General features: G+C 42.0%; 1 protein-coding gene across 1 annotated transcript in view; it reads left to right on the top strand.

The window, feature by feature from the left end:
- The window catches only part of LOC311142691 (GDNF family receptor alpha-4-like), a gene marked incomplete at both ends in the record, with an annotated part of 63,700 nt that extends 51,908 nt beyond the window's left edge, over nucleotides 1–11,792 (top strand). Inside the window, 4 exons of the mRNA XM_084178345.1 lie at nucleotides 8,748–8,857; nucleotides 9,143–9,277; nucleotides 9,719–9,870; nucleotides 11,595–11,792. Coding sequence (XP_084034471.1) covers nucleotides 8,748–8,857; nucleotides 9,143–9,277; nucleotides 9,719–9,870; nucleotides 11,595–11,792 — 595 coding nt within the window. The remainder of the gene's footprint in view (nucleotides 1–8,747; nucleotides 8,858–9,142; nucleotides 9,278–9,718; nucleotides 9,871–11,594) is intronic.
- Nucleotides 11,793–16,743: the final 4,951 nt, after the last annotated feature.

Raw genomic sequence — 16,743 nt, forward strand, 5'->3', positions numbered from 1 at the left:
TAACAGTGTTAATTTTGTAAACAAAAATAGTGATTAAAATATTCATCAGATTGAGAGCTTTTCAGTGATAAGCACAATTAATATTAGCAGCACAGATGAGCAGGGCAGTTGTGTTCAGCAGTGGGAAGGATACGTCACACCCACTACATCAGCTGGTGAGCTGTGGAGGAGCAAGCGATGAGTGTGGGCAGACAGGCAGACAGGCTCCGCTCCGGCTCCACCTCCAATTATACACATCGCACAGGCGACTTTCTTGCTTCCCCATAGCTAACCAGTCACCACCAGCCTTCTAGTTAGCTACTCTTTGCCTGGTTAAGAAACACAAGCTGCTTTACGAAATTAAAAACAATAGCTATGTTTTTCTCTCCCTTGAGTATAGAAAAGTAGGTTGTCTTTGAATTTGTACTCTAGCCCTCACACTTTTCCCGCTGCATTCCATAGCCAGGTTCTGTAGCCAACGTATCCAAGTCTCCCTCTTTTTTTCAGAGAAAACAGCTTGATTCTGGCCCTTACCGTTCAAAAGATATGACCCATAATACTGAAGCTACGTTTTTAACTTTCTATCGTGCATTGGCGGGCCACGTTTTACATTCATAAAGTATATCGCGGGCCGTTCTAAAACTAGACTACTTGCGGACAGGACTGTTAACCATTTGTTTAGGCTACACCTTGTTCAGTCATGTTACCTCATTAGCTAGTTATAGCTAACAACCTGGGGCGTGTTCAGCAGGACCAGGGTTGAGTAGGTTACTTTCTAAATGTAATCCGTTACAGTTACTAGTTACAAGTCCAAATTTTGAATCAGTAAAGTAACTTTTGGATTACCCAAACTCAGTAACGTATAGTGCCTTCAGAAAGTATTCATAACCCTTGACTTATTCCACATTTACAGCCAGTAGTGGTGCGTGGGTAAAATCACTGAGGAAGCCAAGCCAGTAAAAAAGCCATATTACAACCTATGTTGTGATAATTGTGTTGTTTGCTCTATAACCCATTCGTTCATATGCCACGTGATATACAATAAGGCTGTGACAACAAAAAGACAACAGTCACACACTGGCAGAATAAATTCAACTACACATACGTTTGTTTTATCACAAAACCGGAGAGCAACATCTGTCCGGTGATGTCCACAAAGCAAATATTGCATGTAACAAACAGTTATATGACCTGCAGCATGGTCAAGCGAGTTAATGTTTTCGACAGTTTACTAAACTACTGATTTAGAACCACAGAGACATACAGCAAGTCAGCACAAAGACAACAGGAGCACTGCCTCCACTGTTCCAGCACCATTTCAACTTAAACATTTAAACATCATCAAATCAACAAGGCTATACACTGAGGAGACAGACTAAAGAATAATTTTTAAGCCTTGAGACAATTGAGACATGGATTGTGTATGTGTGCCATTCAGAGGGTGAATGAGCAAGACAAAAGATTTAAGTGCCTTTGAACAGGGTATGGGAGTAGGTGCCAGGCGTACCGGTTTGTGTCAAGAACTGTAACGCTGCTGGATTTTTCACGTGTGTATCAAGAATGGTCCACCACCCAAAGGACATCCAGCCAACTTGACACAACTGTGGGAAGCATTGGAGTCAACATGGGCCAACATCCCTGTGGAACGCTTTCATCACCTTGTAGAGTCCATGCCCTGAGGAAATGAGCCAGTTCTGAGGGCAAAAGTGGGTGGTGCTACTCAATATTAGGAAGGTGTCCTTCATGTTTTGTACACTCAGTGTATATGCTTAGTTTAATACACTGAAAACAAACTTTAAGATACCAAAAACAATTTAGTCCAATCAACGTTGCTAAATATCATGTGGCTGTTCATGGTGCTGATTTATGTGTGTGTGTGTGTGTGTGTGTGTGTGTGTGTGTGTATGTGTGTGTGTGTGCGTGCGCAAGTAAAATACTTTTTTTTGACTCACCCTACTTATAGACTAGTTGAACACCAAAGCCATCCTCCTCTCTTTCATGTTGGAAAAACGGTCTATGGCTCTGTCATACAGTATGCTTTTAGATTTTGTTGTCATAGGCTACCTACAGTGGGGGAAAAAAGTATTTAGTCAGCCACCAATTGTGCAAGTTCTCCCACTTAAAAAGATGAGAGAGGCCTGTAATTTCACATTGTAGGATTTTTAATGAATTTATTTGCAAATTATGGTGGAAAATAAGTATTTGGTCACCTACAAACAAGCAAGATTTCTGGCTCTCACAGACCTGTAACTTCTTCTTTAAGAGGCTCCTCTGTCCTCCACTCGTTACCTGTATTAATGGCACCTGTTTGAACTTGTTATCAGTATAAAAGACACCTGTCCACAACCTCAAACAGTCACACTCCAAACTCCACTATGGCCAAGACCAAAGAGCTGTCAAAGGACACCAGAAACAAAATTGTAGACCTGCACCAGGCTGGGAAGACTGAATCTGCAATAGGTAAGCAGCTTGGTTTGAAGAAATCAACTGTGGGAGCAATTATTAGGAAATGGAAGACATACAAGAACACTGATAATCTCCCTCGATCTGGGGCTCCACGCAAGATCTCACCCCGTGGGGTCAAAATGATCACAAGAACGGTGAGCAAAAATCCCAGAACCACACGGGGGGACCTAGTGAATGACCTGCAGAGAGCTGGGACCAAAGTAACAAAGCCTACCATCAGTAACACACTACGCCGCCAGGGACTCAAATCCTGCAGTGCCAGACGTGTCCCCCTGCTTAAACCAGTACATGTCCAGGCCCGTCTGAAGTTTGCTAGAGTGCATTTGGATGATCCAGAAGAGGATTGGGAGAATGTCATATGGTCAGATGAAACCAAAATATAACTTTTTGGTAAAAACTCAATTCGTCGTGTTTGGAGGACAAAGAATGCTGAGTTGCATCCAAAGAACACCATACCTACTGTGAAGCATGGGGGTGGAAACATCATGCTTTGGGGCTGTTTTTCTGCAAAGGGACCAGGACGACTGATCCGTGTAAAGGAAAGAATGAATGGGGCCATGTATCGTGAGATTTTGAGTGAAAACCTCCTTCCATCAGCAAGGGCATTGAAGATGAAACGTGGCTGGGTCTTTCAGCATGACAATGATCCCAAACACACCGCCCGGGCAACGAAGGAGTGGCTTCGTAAGAAGCATTTCAAGGTCCTGGAGTGGCCTAGCCAGTCTCCAGATCTCAACCCCATAGAAAATCTTTGGAGGGAGTTGAAAGTCCGTGTTGCCCAGCGACAGCCCCAAAACATCACTGCTCTAGAGGAGATCTGCATGGAGGAATGGGCCAAAATACCAGCAACAGTGTGTGAAAACCTTGTGAAGACTTACAGAAAACGTTTGACCTGTGTCATTGCCAACAAAGGGTATATAACAAAGTATTGAGAAACTTTTGTTATTGACCAAATACTTTTTTTCCACCATCATTTGCAAATAAATTCATTAAAAATCCTACAATGTGATTTTCTGGGAAAAAAATTCTCATTTTGTCTGTAATAATTGACGTGTACCTATGATGAAAATTACAGGCCTCTCTCATCTTTTTAAGTGGGAGAACTTGCACAATTGGTGGCTGACTAAATACTTTTTTCCCCCACTGTAACTAAAATGCTTGCTAGCCTAACTTCCTCTCAGGGGCAACAATGAACGAGCTAAGTTAGCTAACTAGTTAATGTGAGTCTACTAGGCTACATCTAGGCTACATATTGAACTTCAATCATCTCAGGCCAGTGGCACAATATATTCATTTATGGGTAGATCAGAATTGCCGTCATAATCTTTGGCCTGTACAAAGAATTAAGTCAAAACCACATCCAAATCCCCATCTCCATCCATGGCTTAGGAGAGGGCCAATTTAGCAAGCTAGCTACAACAGGACATCAACACAAGCAGACCAGAAACAGACACGTTTTTCTGAAAATGATGTTTTGCAAAGGATGTGATTTGATTGGTGTTAAGCCAAATCCAAACTGGCCTCCCTTGGAGGTTGTTTTGCTGCTGATATTTTATAATTGTTTTATTAAGGGAAACTAAATGCTTGCTGGCATCAGTCAATCAAATGCTACGATGGCAACATGTCATACTCTTTTGGTCCAGACGAGCATCAGATACATGGGCTACACATACTGAGACAGAGGGGCGCTGTTTCCCTCACTCGGATGATTTCTCTCCGGTGAGATTCAGCCACTTGCGAATGGACGGAAAATTATGAAAACACAGGAAGAGACGAAATATCAATTATTTTATCATTTTGATTGGTCTAAGATTTGGCGAAGCCTGCTTTCCCTTGGCATCCATGAATACACCCCACTGATTACAGCCTGAATTCAAAATGGATTAAATATATTTTTTCTCTCACCTATCTACACACAATATCCCATAATGACAAAGTGAAAACATGTTTTTTGAGATTTTTGCTAATTTATTGAAAATGAAATACAGAAATATCTAATTTACATAAGTATTCACACCCCTGAGTCAATACTTTGTAGAAGCACCTTTGGCAGTGATTACAGCTGGTTGTCTTTCTGGGTAAGTCTCTAAGAGCTTTCCACATGTGGATTGTGCAATATTTGCCCATTATTCTTTAAAAGAAAATTCAAACTCTGTAAAATTGGTTGTTGGTCATTGTTAGACAACCATTTTCAGGTCTTGCCATAGATTTTCAAGTAGATTTAAGTCAAAACTGTATCTCGGCCACTCAGGAACATTCACTGTCTTCTTGGTAAGCAACTCTATTGTAGATTTTGGTGAATTAATCTCCCAGTGTCTGGTGGAAAACAGACTGAACCAGATTTTCCTCTAGGATTTTGCCTGCGTTTAGCTCCATTCCGTTTCTTTTTTATCCTGAAAAACTCCACAGTCCTTAACAATTACAAGCATACCCATAACATGATGCAGCCATCACTATGCTTGAAAATATGGAGAGTAGTACATTTTACATTTACATTTTAGTCATTTAGCAGACGCTCTTATCCAGAGCGACTTACAGGAGCAATTAGGGTTAAGTGCCTTGCTCAAGGGCACATCGACAGATTTTTCACCTAGTCGGCTCGGGATTAGTACTCAGTAATGTGTTGTGTTGGATTTGCCCCAAACATAATTTTTTTTACATTTCAGTCATTTAGCAGACGCTCTTATCCAGAGCGACTTACAGTTAGTGAGTGCATACATTTTCCATACTGGCCCCCCGTGGGAATCGAACCCAGCATTGAATAAAGGCGCCATGCTCTACCAACTGAGCTACAGGAGTATGTATTCAGGACAAAAAGCTCATTTCTTTGCCAAATTTTTTGCAGTTTTACTGTAGTGTCTTGTTGTAAACCGGATGCATGTTTTGGAATATTTTTATTTTGTACAGGTATCCTTCTTTTCACTCTGTCATTTAGGTTAGTATTGTGGAGTAACTACAATGTTGTTGATGCATCCTCAGTATTCTCCTATCACAGCCATTAAACTCTGTAACTCTTTTAAAATCACCATTGGCCTCATGGTGAACTCCCTGAGCGGTTTTCTTCCTCTCCGAGATGAGGTAGTCATTCAAAAATCATGTTAAACACTATTATTGCACACAGAGTGAGTCCATGCAACTTCTTATTTGACTTGTTTAGCAAATTTTTACTCCTGAACTTATTTAGGCTTGCCATAACAAAGGGGTTTAATACTTATTGACTCAAGACATTTCAGCTTTTCATTTTTAATTAATTTGTAAACATTTCGGAAAACATAATTCCACTTTGACATTATGGGATATTGTGTGTAGGCCAGTGACAAAAAATCTCAATTTAATCGATTTTAAATTCAGGCTGTAATACAACAAAATGTGTAAAAAGTCAAGGGGGTGTGAATACTTTCTAAAGGCACTGTAATCGGAGTACTTTCAGTTACTTTTAGATTACTTTGCCCTTAAGAGGCGCAGGTTAGCGTTTTTCATCATGAATCTTGTTCTGGAGTCGGCCCTGCAGAGTGGTCACTAGCTAGCACAGACACAAAGTCATCAAATCAGATGATTTTAAATGTAACCCTAACCTTAACCACACTGCTAACCCTAATGCTTAACCTTAAATTAAAGCAAATTTTAGTTTTCCTTAATTTTTACAATACAGCCAATTTTGACTTTGCAGCTGGCCCATCTAGCGGAATCAGTTCTGCCTTAAGGAGAAGACTCATCCCAATAAACGTCAACCTTCTCAAGAGGCATTAAAATAAGAAAAATATATATTACCAAAGCGACTTACAGTCATGCGTGCATACATTTTTGTGTATGGGTGGTCCTCTGTAGCTCAGCTGGTAGAGCACGGCGCTTGTAACGCCAAGGTAGTGGGTTCGATCCCCGGGACCACCCATACACAAAAATATATGCACGCATGACTGTAAGTCGCTTTGGATAAAAGCATCTGCTAAATGGCATATTATTTATTTATGAACGACATCTATTGCAGGATAAATCAATGTTAGAGTTTACATAGTTGGCCATAAATGGATGTTGCATTTTACTTTATGGTTTGGTTATGTAGGCTTCTACTACATATAATAATAGGATTAGGCTATATCTTTACATAAAACAAAAAAAAGAGTGTCAGATTTCCAGTTAATTTAATATTCCTTGATCTTCAACAATACGACTTGGAAATATGGAAATATAGATATAAATATAGCCAAACTGTTTCATCTGAGTATAACCCAAAAACGAAGGACATATTAGCCTACTCTGTTGTTTATGAATTTGTAGTCATTGAGGACTGATTGGGCTCATTGCTTCGAGTTGAAAAATAAATGCTGCTTTCAAAATGGCATGCTTTGAGCACAACCAAAAGTGCTATTTGTATGTGAAAAATGTATGCCATATACTGCATTTGCTATAGGCCTATTGTTTGCGTTTTTGTTGGTGACACTTTGATATCTCGATAATTTGCAGCTGTTTAAGTCTATCAAAAGTGCGCAAGTTTGAGCATGTGTCCATTAGGCATATGTAAAAAATTATAATAATCTGCATGAATTAGATTGAGCAATAAAAGCCCTACTCGCGGTCTTCTTAAATTAAACTCGTTTTTGACAGTATGGAGCACAACACCACGGGGGAGTTTAGAAGGGAGGAACGCCCTTAAACATTTATTCCATAGGCTGGGATCCGCACTGCAGCTGTTCCAAGAGCGCATTTTTCACTGGCTGTCCACTAGTCGAAAAAAGAATGATTGATAGGTAGCTTAAACTAGAAGTAATCCTAGAAGTAATCATCTAGTTTTTCAACGTTTTGGAACTTTCAGATAGAAATGTGCTATGTAGAACAAACATGTCTCTTTGACATGTTGAATAAGGAATAACATTGGCTCTATTCATGGAATTTCCATATGCAACGTTCGAGAACGTTTTGCAACTGAACGTGGCCCAGGTAACATTACCAGTAGCCTCAATGCAAACATTTGGTGGCACAGAAATAAATGAAAAGGGATAGCAAACAATTTATTGACAAAATTCCTCTTGCCACTACACTACATCACACTGGGTAAGTCACTTTATTTTAAGTTATTGTGGACCCAGTAACTCAGACTTGAGCAATTGGACCACAACTTGAGCACTGGGACTCCGACTTCAGCCATAGGGACTCGTGACTCGACTCGTGACTCGATGATTGGTGACTCTGACTTGGACTCGGTCTCGGGCACAGGGGACTTGGGACTCGATTCGGACTCGAGGTTTAGTGACTCGACTACATCACTGGGCGAAACAGTCATTAACTCCAGTTCAAAGTCATTAGCCCCCGTTCTACTTTTGGACATCAATGTGGCTGCAGTGTCTGTGGAACGTTTATAACAATGGCAAAGTCACAACCAAGTGATGGAGGTGCAACCCACACTACTTTGCCAATACTTTGCGGCACCTTCTGGTGATTGTGCTACTCTTTCTCTCTCTCTCTCTCTCTCTCTCTCTCTCTCTCTCTCTCTCTCTCTCTCTCTCTCTCTCTCTCTCTCTCTCTCTCTCTCTCTCTCTCTCTCTCTCTCTCTCTCTCTCTCTCTCTCTCTCTCTCTCTCTCTCTGCTCTTGTATGTATCTGTTTTGTATGTAATGTGCAAAATCTATGTAGGCTGAATTAGGAATTTACATGGCCAGATAATTCTTATATATTCTTATATATATTTCTGCTGTTGGGAAGAGAATAGGATGTTATGCAGAAAAATACTGTATGTTGGTAAGACAATGATATGTATGTTTGTGCACATGGAAGTGAGTGTTTTATGTTTACTATAGGTTAATGACGCAATACAAATGTGATGTGACTAAAATGTGACAAAAATGAAAGGACATTTAGTTAACAAAAATGGCCCACTTTTTTCGTCATTTTGACAATAACTAGACTAAATCATTATTCAAATGGCAAAAATGTATCTAAAACTAAATTATATATAAATCTAGAAAAGAGTGCCAAAATTAACACTGGTTCATAATAATGTTGCAGCACCTCCAGTCTCATCATGTTTCGGATAAATGTTTTTAAAATGTGTATAAAATAAGCATTGCGTGTGTTAACACTAAGATTCCAAGGTGTAAGGTTATCTTTCTGTAGGCTTTCATGTGCTGTGGATTCTGCCTTTCGCTAGGTACTAAATCTCAAAAACATAATTGTAAAGGCGCCCTCAGAAAATTACACCGCTGAGTTGCCAACCCAGTATTGGCACCTGTTTATAATTATGTTTGTCTCCCGTGTGTGTTTGGGCGTGTTTGTGTGAATGTGTGTGTTGGTGTGGGTGTCTGTCAGATCTCGGCTGGCTGATTTCCAGCACAACTGCCAGCCCTCGTCCCACTCTCCCTCTGGCTGCATGAGAGAGAGTGGAGCCGTCTGCCTTAAGGCCTACGCCGGACTCATAGGTGAGCTGGAGAGAGAACAGGATCGAGGGGGTGGAAGAAATGAGATGGAGGGAAGGGATGGAACAGTGATTAACAACACAAGGAAGAAACAATGGTAGAGAAGGAGTGCTGAGTTGTCTCCAAGGGCCTTTTAATCAGATCATTGTTGTTAGCTCTTGCTAACCCCAAGGTATAGGCAGGCACTCATTTCATTGCCAAATGCCTTGTTTGGCTTTGGATCAAACGTTCCAAGTTCGTATTGAAGTCAGGCCTGCTGACACATCTCTATGAAACAACCTCCTCCAGGCACCATCATGACCCCCAACTACGTGAACAATATCAGTATGGACGTGTTCCAGTGGTGCAGCTGTGAGGGCAGTGGGAACCAGTGGCAGGACTGTCTGCGCATCCTACACATGTTTGACAGCAACGTCTGTCTGCGTGAGTAATACTCCCTCAACTGCCCACAATGACACCCCCTACAGCAATAGCCCTGGTCCTGTGAGCCCACTTGAAATCAACAGATCACACAAATAGAGTAGCGGGCGCTCTCTAGCCCAGTAGCCCTAGAGAGCTGCCTACTTGTTCTGTATGGTATACTCTAGCACTTAATTACAATATTGATTTACAGCAGTGTTAATTGAAACAGTTTCATTCACATCTGATTCCCATATTGCAACTGAGGTGAATAACTGAATGATTGCCATGCCTTGAGGGTGCAATGCCCAGTTGATTAACGAATTCATGGCTACTATGAATAATTCAATGTTCTGAGGACATTTGCATCATCAGCAGTGGGTATAATGGTGATGATGTGGATGATGATAATGCTGATGATAATGTTGATGGTGGTGATAATGATTCTCTGTTGTTGTGTCTCAGGTAATGCTATCAGTTATTTGGGTGGCTCATCCCCTCGCCCTGTGGAGAGCACTACTCTGCCACCTCGTCGCCATGCATCTGCCACTCCCTCCCCTCGCATCTTTCAGGACAAGGTCAATGTCAACGTCAAGATTTTATCAGAACGCAACAGCGTGAGTTTAAGTACTCTTCATTGCCTCACCAAACCCAGACTACCTAAATACTGTACAGTAACTTAAAAACAATGGTGGACAAAAAGCTTGTTCCTTGGGTTTTTCTAAAGTAGGTTCTCACTGGGATGCTCTGTGAATTGCATGATGACCCACGGTGTGACATGAGCGCCAACAGAGCTGCCTGAGTGTCAAAGCTCATGCACAGAACTGACCTGAGATATACTCCCAACACATGTGACTCAACACAAGGCTCACTGTCACAGTCAACACATTACTGTGGCATTGAACTAGACCCAGCACCTCCCTTTTTACCGTTACTTCCCTTTATTTCTCCCTATCTCTCTGTCCCTCTCCCTATCTCTCTGTCCCTCTCCCTATCTCTCTGTCCCTCTCCCTATCTCTCTGTCCCTCTCCCTATCTCTCTGTCCCTCTCCCTATCTCTCTGTCCCTTTCCTTATCTCTCTGGCCCTCTCCCTATCTCTCTGTCCCTCTCCCTATCTCTCTGTCCCTTTCCTTATCTCTCTGGCCCTCTCCCTATCTCTCTGTCCCTTTCCTTATCTCTCTGGCCCTCTCCCTATCTCTCTGGCCCTTTCCCTATCTCTATCTCTCTGGCCCTTTCCCTATCTCTCTGGCCCTCTCCCTATCCCTCTGGCCCTTTCCTTATCTCTCTGGCCCTCTCCCTATCTCTCTGTCCCTCTCTCTATCCCTCTGGCCCTCTCCCTATCTATCTGGCCCTTTCCCTATCTCTATCTCTCTGGCCCTTTCCCTATCTCTCTGGCCCTCTCCCTATCCCTCTGGCCCTTTCCTTATCTCTCTGGCCCTCTCCCTGTCCCTCTGGCCCTTTCCCTATCTCTCTGGCCCTCTCCCTATCCCTCTGTCACTCTCCCTATCTCTCTCTCTCACTCACTGTGTGTGACGATTAGCCGGAGGTGTTTGCAGTAGGGAGCATCAATCCTTTTGTGTTGATATTCATTTATTCACACCCATCTGTCTTCTCTCCCCCTTTCTCTTGTCATCCTAATCCTCTCACTCCCTTTCTCCTCTCCTCTGCTACAATCCTTTACACCGTTCCAATCCTTCCCTCTCTTCTGTCCCCCTAACCTCTAAGCCTCCCTCCCTCTGAGTGCAGGTTCTAGATGTTTCTCTGTAATACACTTATTTTCTTCCACTTTTTTCTTCTCACTTTGTTGATCCTATTCTGTGACCAATACTCTCACCTTTCTTCCTAATAATAAAGATGCTGACACCTTTGGATTCGGAATTCAACACCTACGTTGAAAAGCAACTTTTAACGCTGAGTTGCTTTTTTGTCTGTCAGGAGGCTCATAACAGTCCACCTATTACACGTAAATAATGGATCGTTTTAACAAGCCTATTTATTGCCAAGATGTTTCATATTTACACCAAGCAGATACACTATGGACTATATGTGATAGTTCATTACCTGCAAATTCCATTCGCTCTATTCAGGGGCGCAACTTTCACTGAAATTGCATTTTTGTCCCCCCCAGTTTTATCATTGGAATGTGATACAAAACGAGGCAACGGTGTGCTTTAGGACCATGCGGACGCCTACCAAGCGGTCGGGCAGGTTGTTTGGAGTGTTTGTCCGACTGGATAAAATAAAAATAATAATAATTATGCCCCCCCCCCACTTCTAAAACCAAAGTTGCGCCCCTGGCTCTGTTTGAATTCTGAATGATCACATTCCCTCTCTCTCTCAGGTGGAAGACACTGAAGAGGAAGAAGAGGAGGAAAGTCAGGAATTCAACGTTATCCCTCAATATTCGGAGAAGGGGAAGTCTAGTGTGGGCTCCGGGGCCCGAGGGGGCCATAGAGGAGCGGCAGGCCAAACAGCACCCATGCTGCCTCTGCTGCTGCTGCTGCCCACTGCCATGCTGGGCTGGGGGTGTCAGGGTTAACGAGCCCCCCTACTAACCCCCCTTACGCTCAGCTACAGTATCACATTCACTGGGTCACCTCCACCATGGCAATGAGATAGAATCGACTGATGGGGAGACTTAAGGCTGAGGAAAGAACGACCACAAGAAGGAAATGGACATTCACTCCTTTCTTCTATGGCACTCTGTTTTACATTACTTTCTTTCTTTCTGTTTTCCTTTCTTACTTTCCAACAATCTCTATCTTTCCTCTCCTGCTCCGACTACTTGTGATCTGTTTTAGTAGTCATAGCTGCCCATCGCATTGCTCCTCTCTCACATCAGTAGACATAGTTGAACAACCTGTGCAGATAAAAAAGTCAATGGCTGAATTAATAAGGTCTGTCTGGATGAATGAATGTGGCTGTCTGCCCAGTGCCTGTCTCAAGATTGGGTATCCAGCTCCACTCTCCCTCTTCATGAGGAGCTCATCGCCCAAGGCCAGTAACAGCACCTATCTCAAAGAAAACATCACCAATGATTGGTGGAACCATGACAGTTCATTCCTTTGATTTTTGTGCCATGCCTCACCTCACCTTTTCTCTCTCCTTCATTATCTTCCTTTCTTTCATCATCCCTTGGATACGAGGGTTGTTGGGCAAGCTACTCTGTCTGTGTTGTCTTTGTGATAAGCCAAACAACTAAATAAAATATAGATTGAGGGATGATGTACCATAGAGACCTCTGTTGCTCTCCTTGTTTGCTCCCTCTTCACCACCTCAGACTAGATGCCACCGACCTCTCTAGTTCGGACACCACTTATTCTCAGCCTTGAGGAGGAGGTCTGAGAAACCCACCATAGGCACAATAATGAGACCAAATTCTAATAATGACGATGGCAGAGGAAAACAACATACGCAATAAAACATGAAATCAGATGGCTCAGCGGGCAGGTGCTGTGGCCGTCTGGGTTTGGGCTCGGGGGAGATAGGAACCAATTTACTGCTCTCTGTGGTTCACAAGTGCTTTCTGTCCCTAGGTTTTGTTATAGTTTTGGAGAGACAATATCACACTTAGCCATCCCTTTGCTGCCTGTGTTTGAGTAGGGAGAGAGTGAGGAGATAGGGAGGGAGAGAGGGGGTACTGTAGAGCCTCTGGCAGCTCTGATCATTGAGCGTAACATTGAGCCTCTTTCTCGCTGACTGATAAATCTTTTGCTGATGTTCATGTTTTTTTTTTCTTGCATTGCTCATTTTCTTGTGAACTTGCTAAATTAACTCCCACCTGAGGGGAAGTAGGCAAAGGGGTGTTGGTGATAGTTAAAGGGGGAAACTACTCTACTGTGGAATTGTGTACGTGACTTGTATTCATCGACTTCTTTCCCTTCTAGAGCGGGATGTTAGATCTGACTCATGTTCTCACGGGTAATACATGATACTAAAAAGAGATAAGTATTTACTGGGCATATTTGCGCTACAGCTCTTTGCGTCATCGCCACCAGTGAGGGAAGTAGCTGGGACTTCATTCTGAGTATTAATTAAGCAGGCAAGATGGCATTATTGCAGCCTAACACCCTCGCCAATCTGGACAGTGACGTTCATGACGACTGTTGTCCTTTTTTAATAGGCACTGTCATTTCTCACTACCTGGCAATGGATCCTTATGCTAGTGATCATCAAAGTGAGTGACCGCACAAGAGATGATGTGAGAGCGGCAAGCATTGATTTACACACAGAAACAGCCTAAATAAATATGAGCATAAGCCATACAAGCGAACAGTAAGATGGAACGTGCGTGCCAACTCTAAATGTATCACGTTGGTTTTGTTTGTACATCTGTATTCACACATATTTCCCCCCATGGCCAAATGGTTTTATTAACATCCAAAGATGTTAGTGCTGGTGTTAGTGCCATGATGGTTCTTTTTGAGGTCGGTTCGGTTTCGATTAGATTATTTAAAAAATAATAATGGTTTCAATTTCTGTTTCAATAAAACATTTTAAACATTAAATGCACTATGCATTATGTGGGTTGAATGCTAGAACACAGAATAAAACAATTCATAAAAGTCACATGATGGTAGTGACTGTCCATTACTGCTGATCACTTATTAACCATAATTTATTCACATTACTTTGCTTTAATAAAATATTTGTTTTATTATTTCATTCCAAGTCATCATCTCATCTCTATAGAGCTGCTGCCTATGCTGTCTGACAAAATCACTATTTTAGTAGTTCTTCAAAGTAAATATGGCATACTTTTATGACTGCTGAATACCAACTATCAATCACTTAGACCATGTATTTTCATGTAGAGATACCTCGCAAAGCAACTGCTTTCCATCCCTCTCGCACGTTCTCTCTTCTCTCCGTCTCCATAAACGAGGTCTCAGTGTCTGATCCACACAGACCGAGACAGGACAAGTAAGCGGACGCGCAATGGATTATGGTCATTATAGTTAATTACCACATTTTCTGTGCTAAACTATGTAGAATATTGGCCTGTTAGAAACTACAACTCCTTACTACATCACACAGTTCAGGCTTGATCTGATTTATCTCTATAGAAACTTAGCATCGAGCTCACAGAAAAAAAATGAACTAAATTAAATTCAAGTAATTTCGGTTAATCGCGCAGAACTAAAATAAGTATTGTGTTCTATTACCATACCCAATGCAGAGTTGATATAGTGTTTTTGTACTAAAATAAATCCATGGATAAAGGGAAAGGTAGGGAGGGAGCGAATGAAAAAGTGAGACAGTGGGGGATTTGGGAAAGATGGGGAGAGTGACAGACGTAGATGCAGAGAGACAGAGAGAGAGAGAAAGAAAGCAAGGGTTCCTAAAGCTCTCAGTAGCATTACTGTTGTAGTCAGGCCTCTCAGATTTATTTTCATGCCTGTGGCTATGAGGCGAGTGTCTGTTCCACTCTATTACTCCTGTGCTTTAATGTCCTGAACTGTGTGCCTCCACCTCAGTTTGGCCTCACAGACAATGCTACTCTCCCGTACATACATTCCCATCACTCTCTGCCACCGTGTGCATTTTAGAATCATCTGCTGCCCCTCACAGACAACATGCCTCTACATCTACTACCCATTCCTCTTTTGCTTTCATGTTGAAACAACAAACACTGTACCATCAAATACTTGTACAAAGCTTTATTTTATGGTAGGCTTATGTATACTTTAAACAGAAAATGTATATATCTTTTTGTGTTTTGTTTTCTCTTGTTGTTGTAATTGATAATTGAGAGTGAGCTGTGCCATATAGGGCTGAGTCTGCCTTGTTACAGTTCGTACTGGATCTTATGTATGCCTCGTGTAAGTGTATATGTACAGATTATGGTCAAGCATCTGTCAGTCTCTCTGTCTGCTTGTAACAGTGAAACACTGTTGTTCTGCAGTGTCCTGCTTGTGTTGACCTTGATATCCATGTTGATGGTCATTTTTAGTACGGTATATGATGATCATCATGTTCCACATTAGAATCAAACTGCTCATTTACACAGCCGATGCCACCAAGCCCCTCTCAGTTGTGTGAAATAGGATTAGCTGTCTGAATCCCACCACTTCTGAGAGTTGTTGAATGAACACTCTGTGGATATAGTGTAAGGCCACTTCTTGAAAGTGATCCTCAGTTGGCAAGCTGGTTAATACGTTCAACTTGAGAAGTTGCCGGCCTCTCTGCCAGCCCTCTAAAACTGTTTTGGGCTCTGTCCATTAGTATCAAAATGGTCGCTATTTAGAAAATGGACCCCTGTTATTTATGGATGAGGCCAGTGAGAGACTTAGAAACTATCCAAGTAACATAGTAAGCGCATTACACTGAACATGTCTATGTAGACTTCAGTTGGCGAAAGGAATGAGGAACACTATAGTGGGCTGAGTTTAACATGAAACAGCCACTGGATCAGGGGAGATATTCATCCTTATTTTGATAATTAAGTTTCTAGAACTTCACAGTTCAGCAATGCCAAAATGTCCCAGCCATCACCACTGCTTTAAGCCACACAGTGCCCTCCTCACCCGTACCTGTGTCACACCCACCACCTTCATGGCCATGAGTTCCGCCGTGCCCTCTTCATGCTTGATGGTGTGAGTTTACAATCAGGTGTGAGTGCTGTGTGGTTCTCCATCAAATGTGAGAATTTACAATGCTGTGTGAAAAAGACTACATACAATAATAAAAATTCAAAAATGATTGTTTTCGGTGTGCAACTTTTTGCATGTCTTCACTATTTGGGGATCTGGTGTTCATGATTTTACTTTTCACCAACATGCCTACCCCTTTCTCTGGCGCATAGATCAACACTGATCTGCAGTTTTATCTGAGCAGATTAAAGGTTAGAAGAATTGATGGGTTTGGTGACTGTGTGATGCAGTTTTATTGCAAGTGCATAAAGTAGACTAATCAGGACAAAAGACAAGGACCTTTATGACTTGCCAACCCCCAAAATCTATGAATTGACATGATAATGTTTGGAAAAGCTTTGAGGACAAATCTCAAGGACATCAGGCCAGATTCATGCAAAAACCTAAATAATGTCCACTCATTAAAACAATTAAGATACCGTATTTAGGCCTTTAGGTAGCCTAGCACTAGTCTCGTGTGGCGATAAGCAGACCGATAAGCAAACCACCTGCCTTCCCGCCTTTGGGACAATGACTCCCATTGTTAGGGTGGAGACAAGACCATCGACATTATATACAGTATCTCTGACCATAGACAAGCCCAGTGTAGCACCAGAGAGGAAAAGGCGAAGCGAGAGGGTTTACTCCACCCCAAATCTGTCCACGAAAATAAGACAACGAAGTGAATCATTTTTGTATGGAGGTCAATGAGAGAGTGTCGAATTTGGTCAACAAAAAATGTAATTGCTAATTTTCTACGTGAGGCTTATTTGATCGAATATACGTTTTGTGATGGTTAGGTTATTGCGAATGAACTGATATAAGTGGACTCACGTGGCATTTTGTCAACTTTGAAAA

The sequence above is a fragment of the Coregonus lavaretus genome (assembly GCF_964263955.1).
Source record: "Coregonus lavaretus genome assembly, chromosome: 15".
Classification (NCBI taxonomy): domain Eukaryota; kingdom Metazoa; phylum Chordata; class Actinopteri; order Salmoniformes; family Salmonidae; genus Coregonus; species Coregonus lavaretus.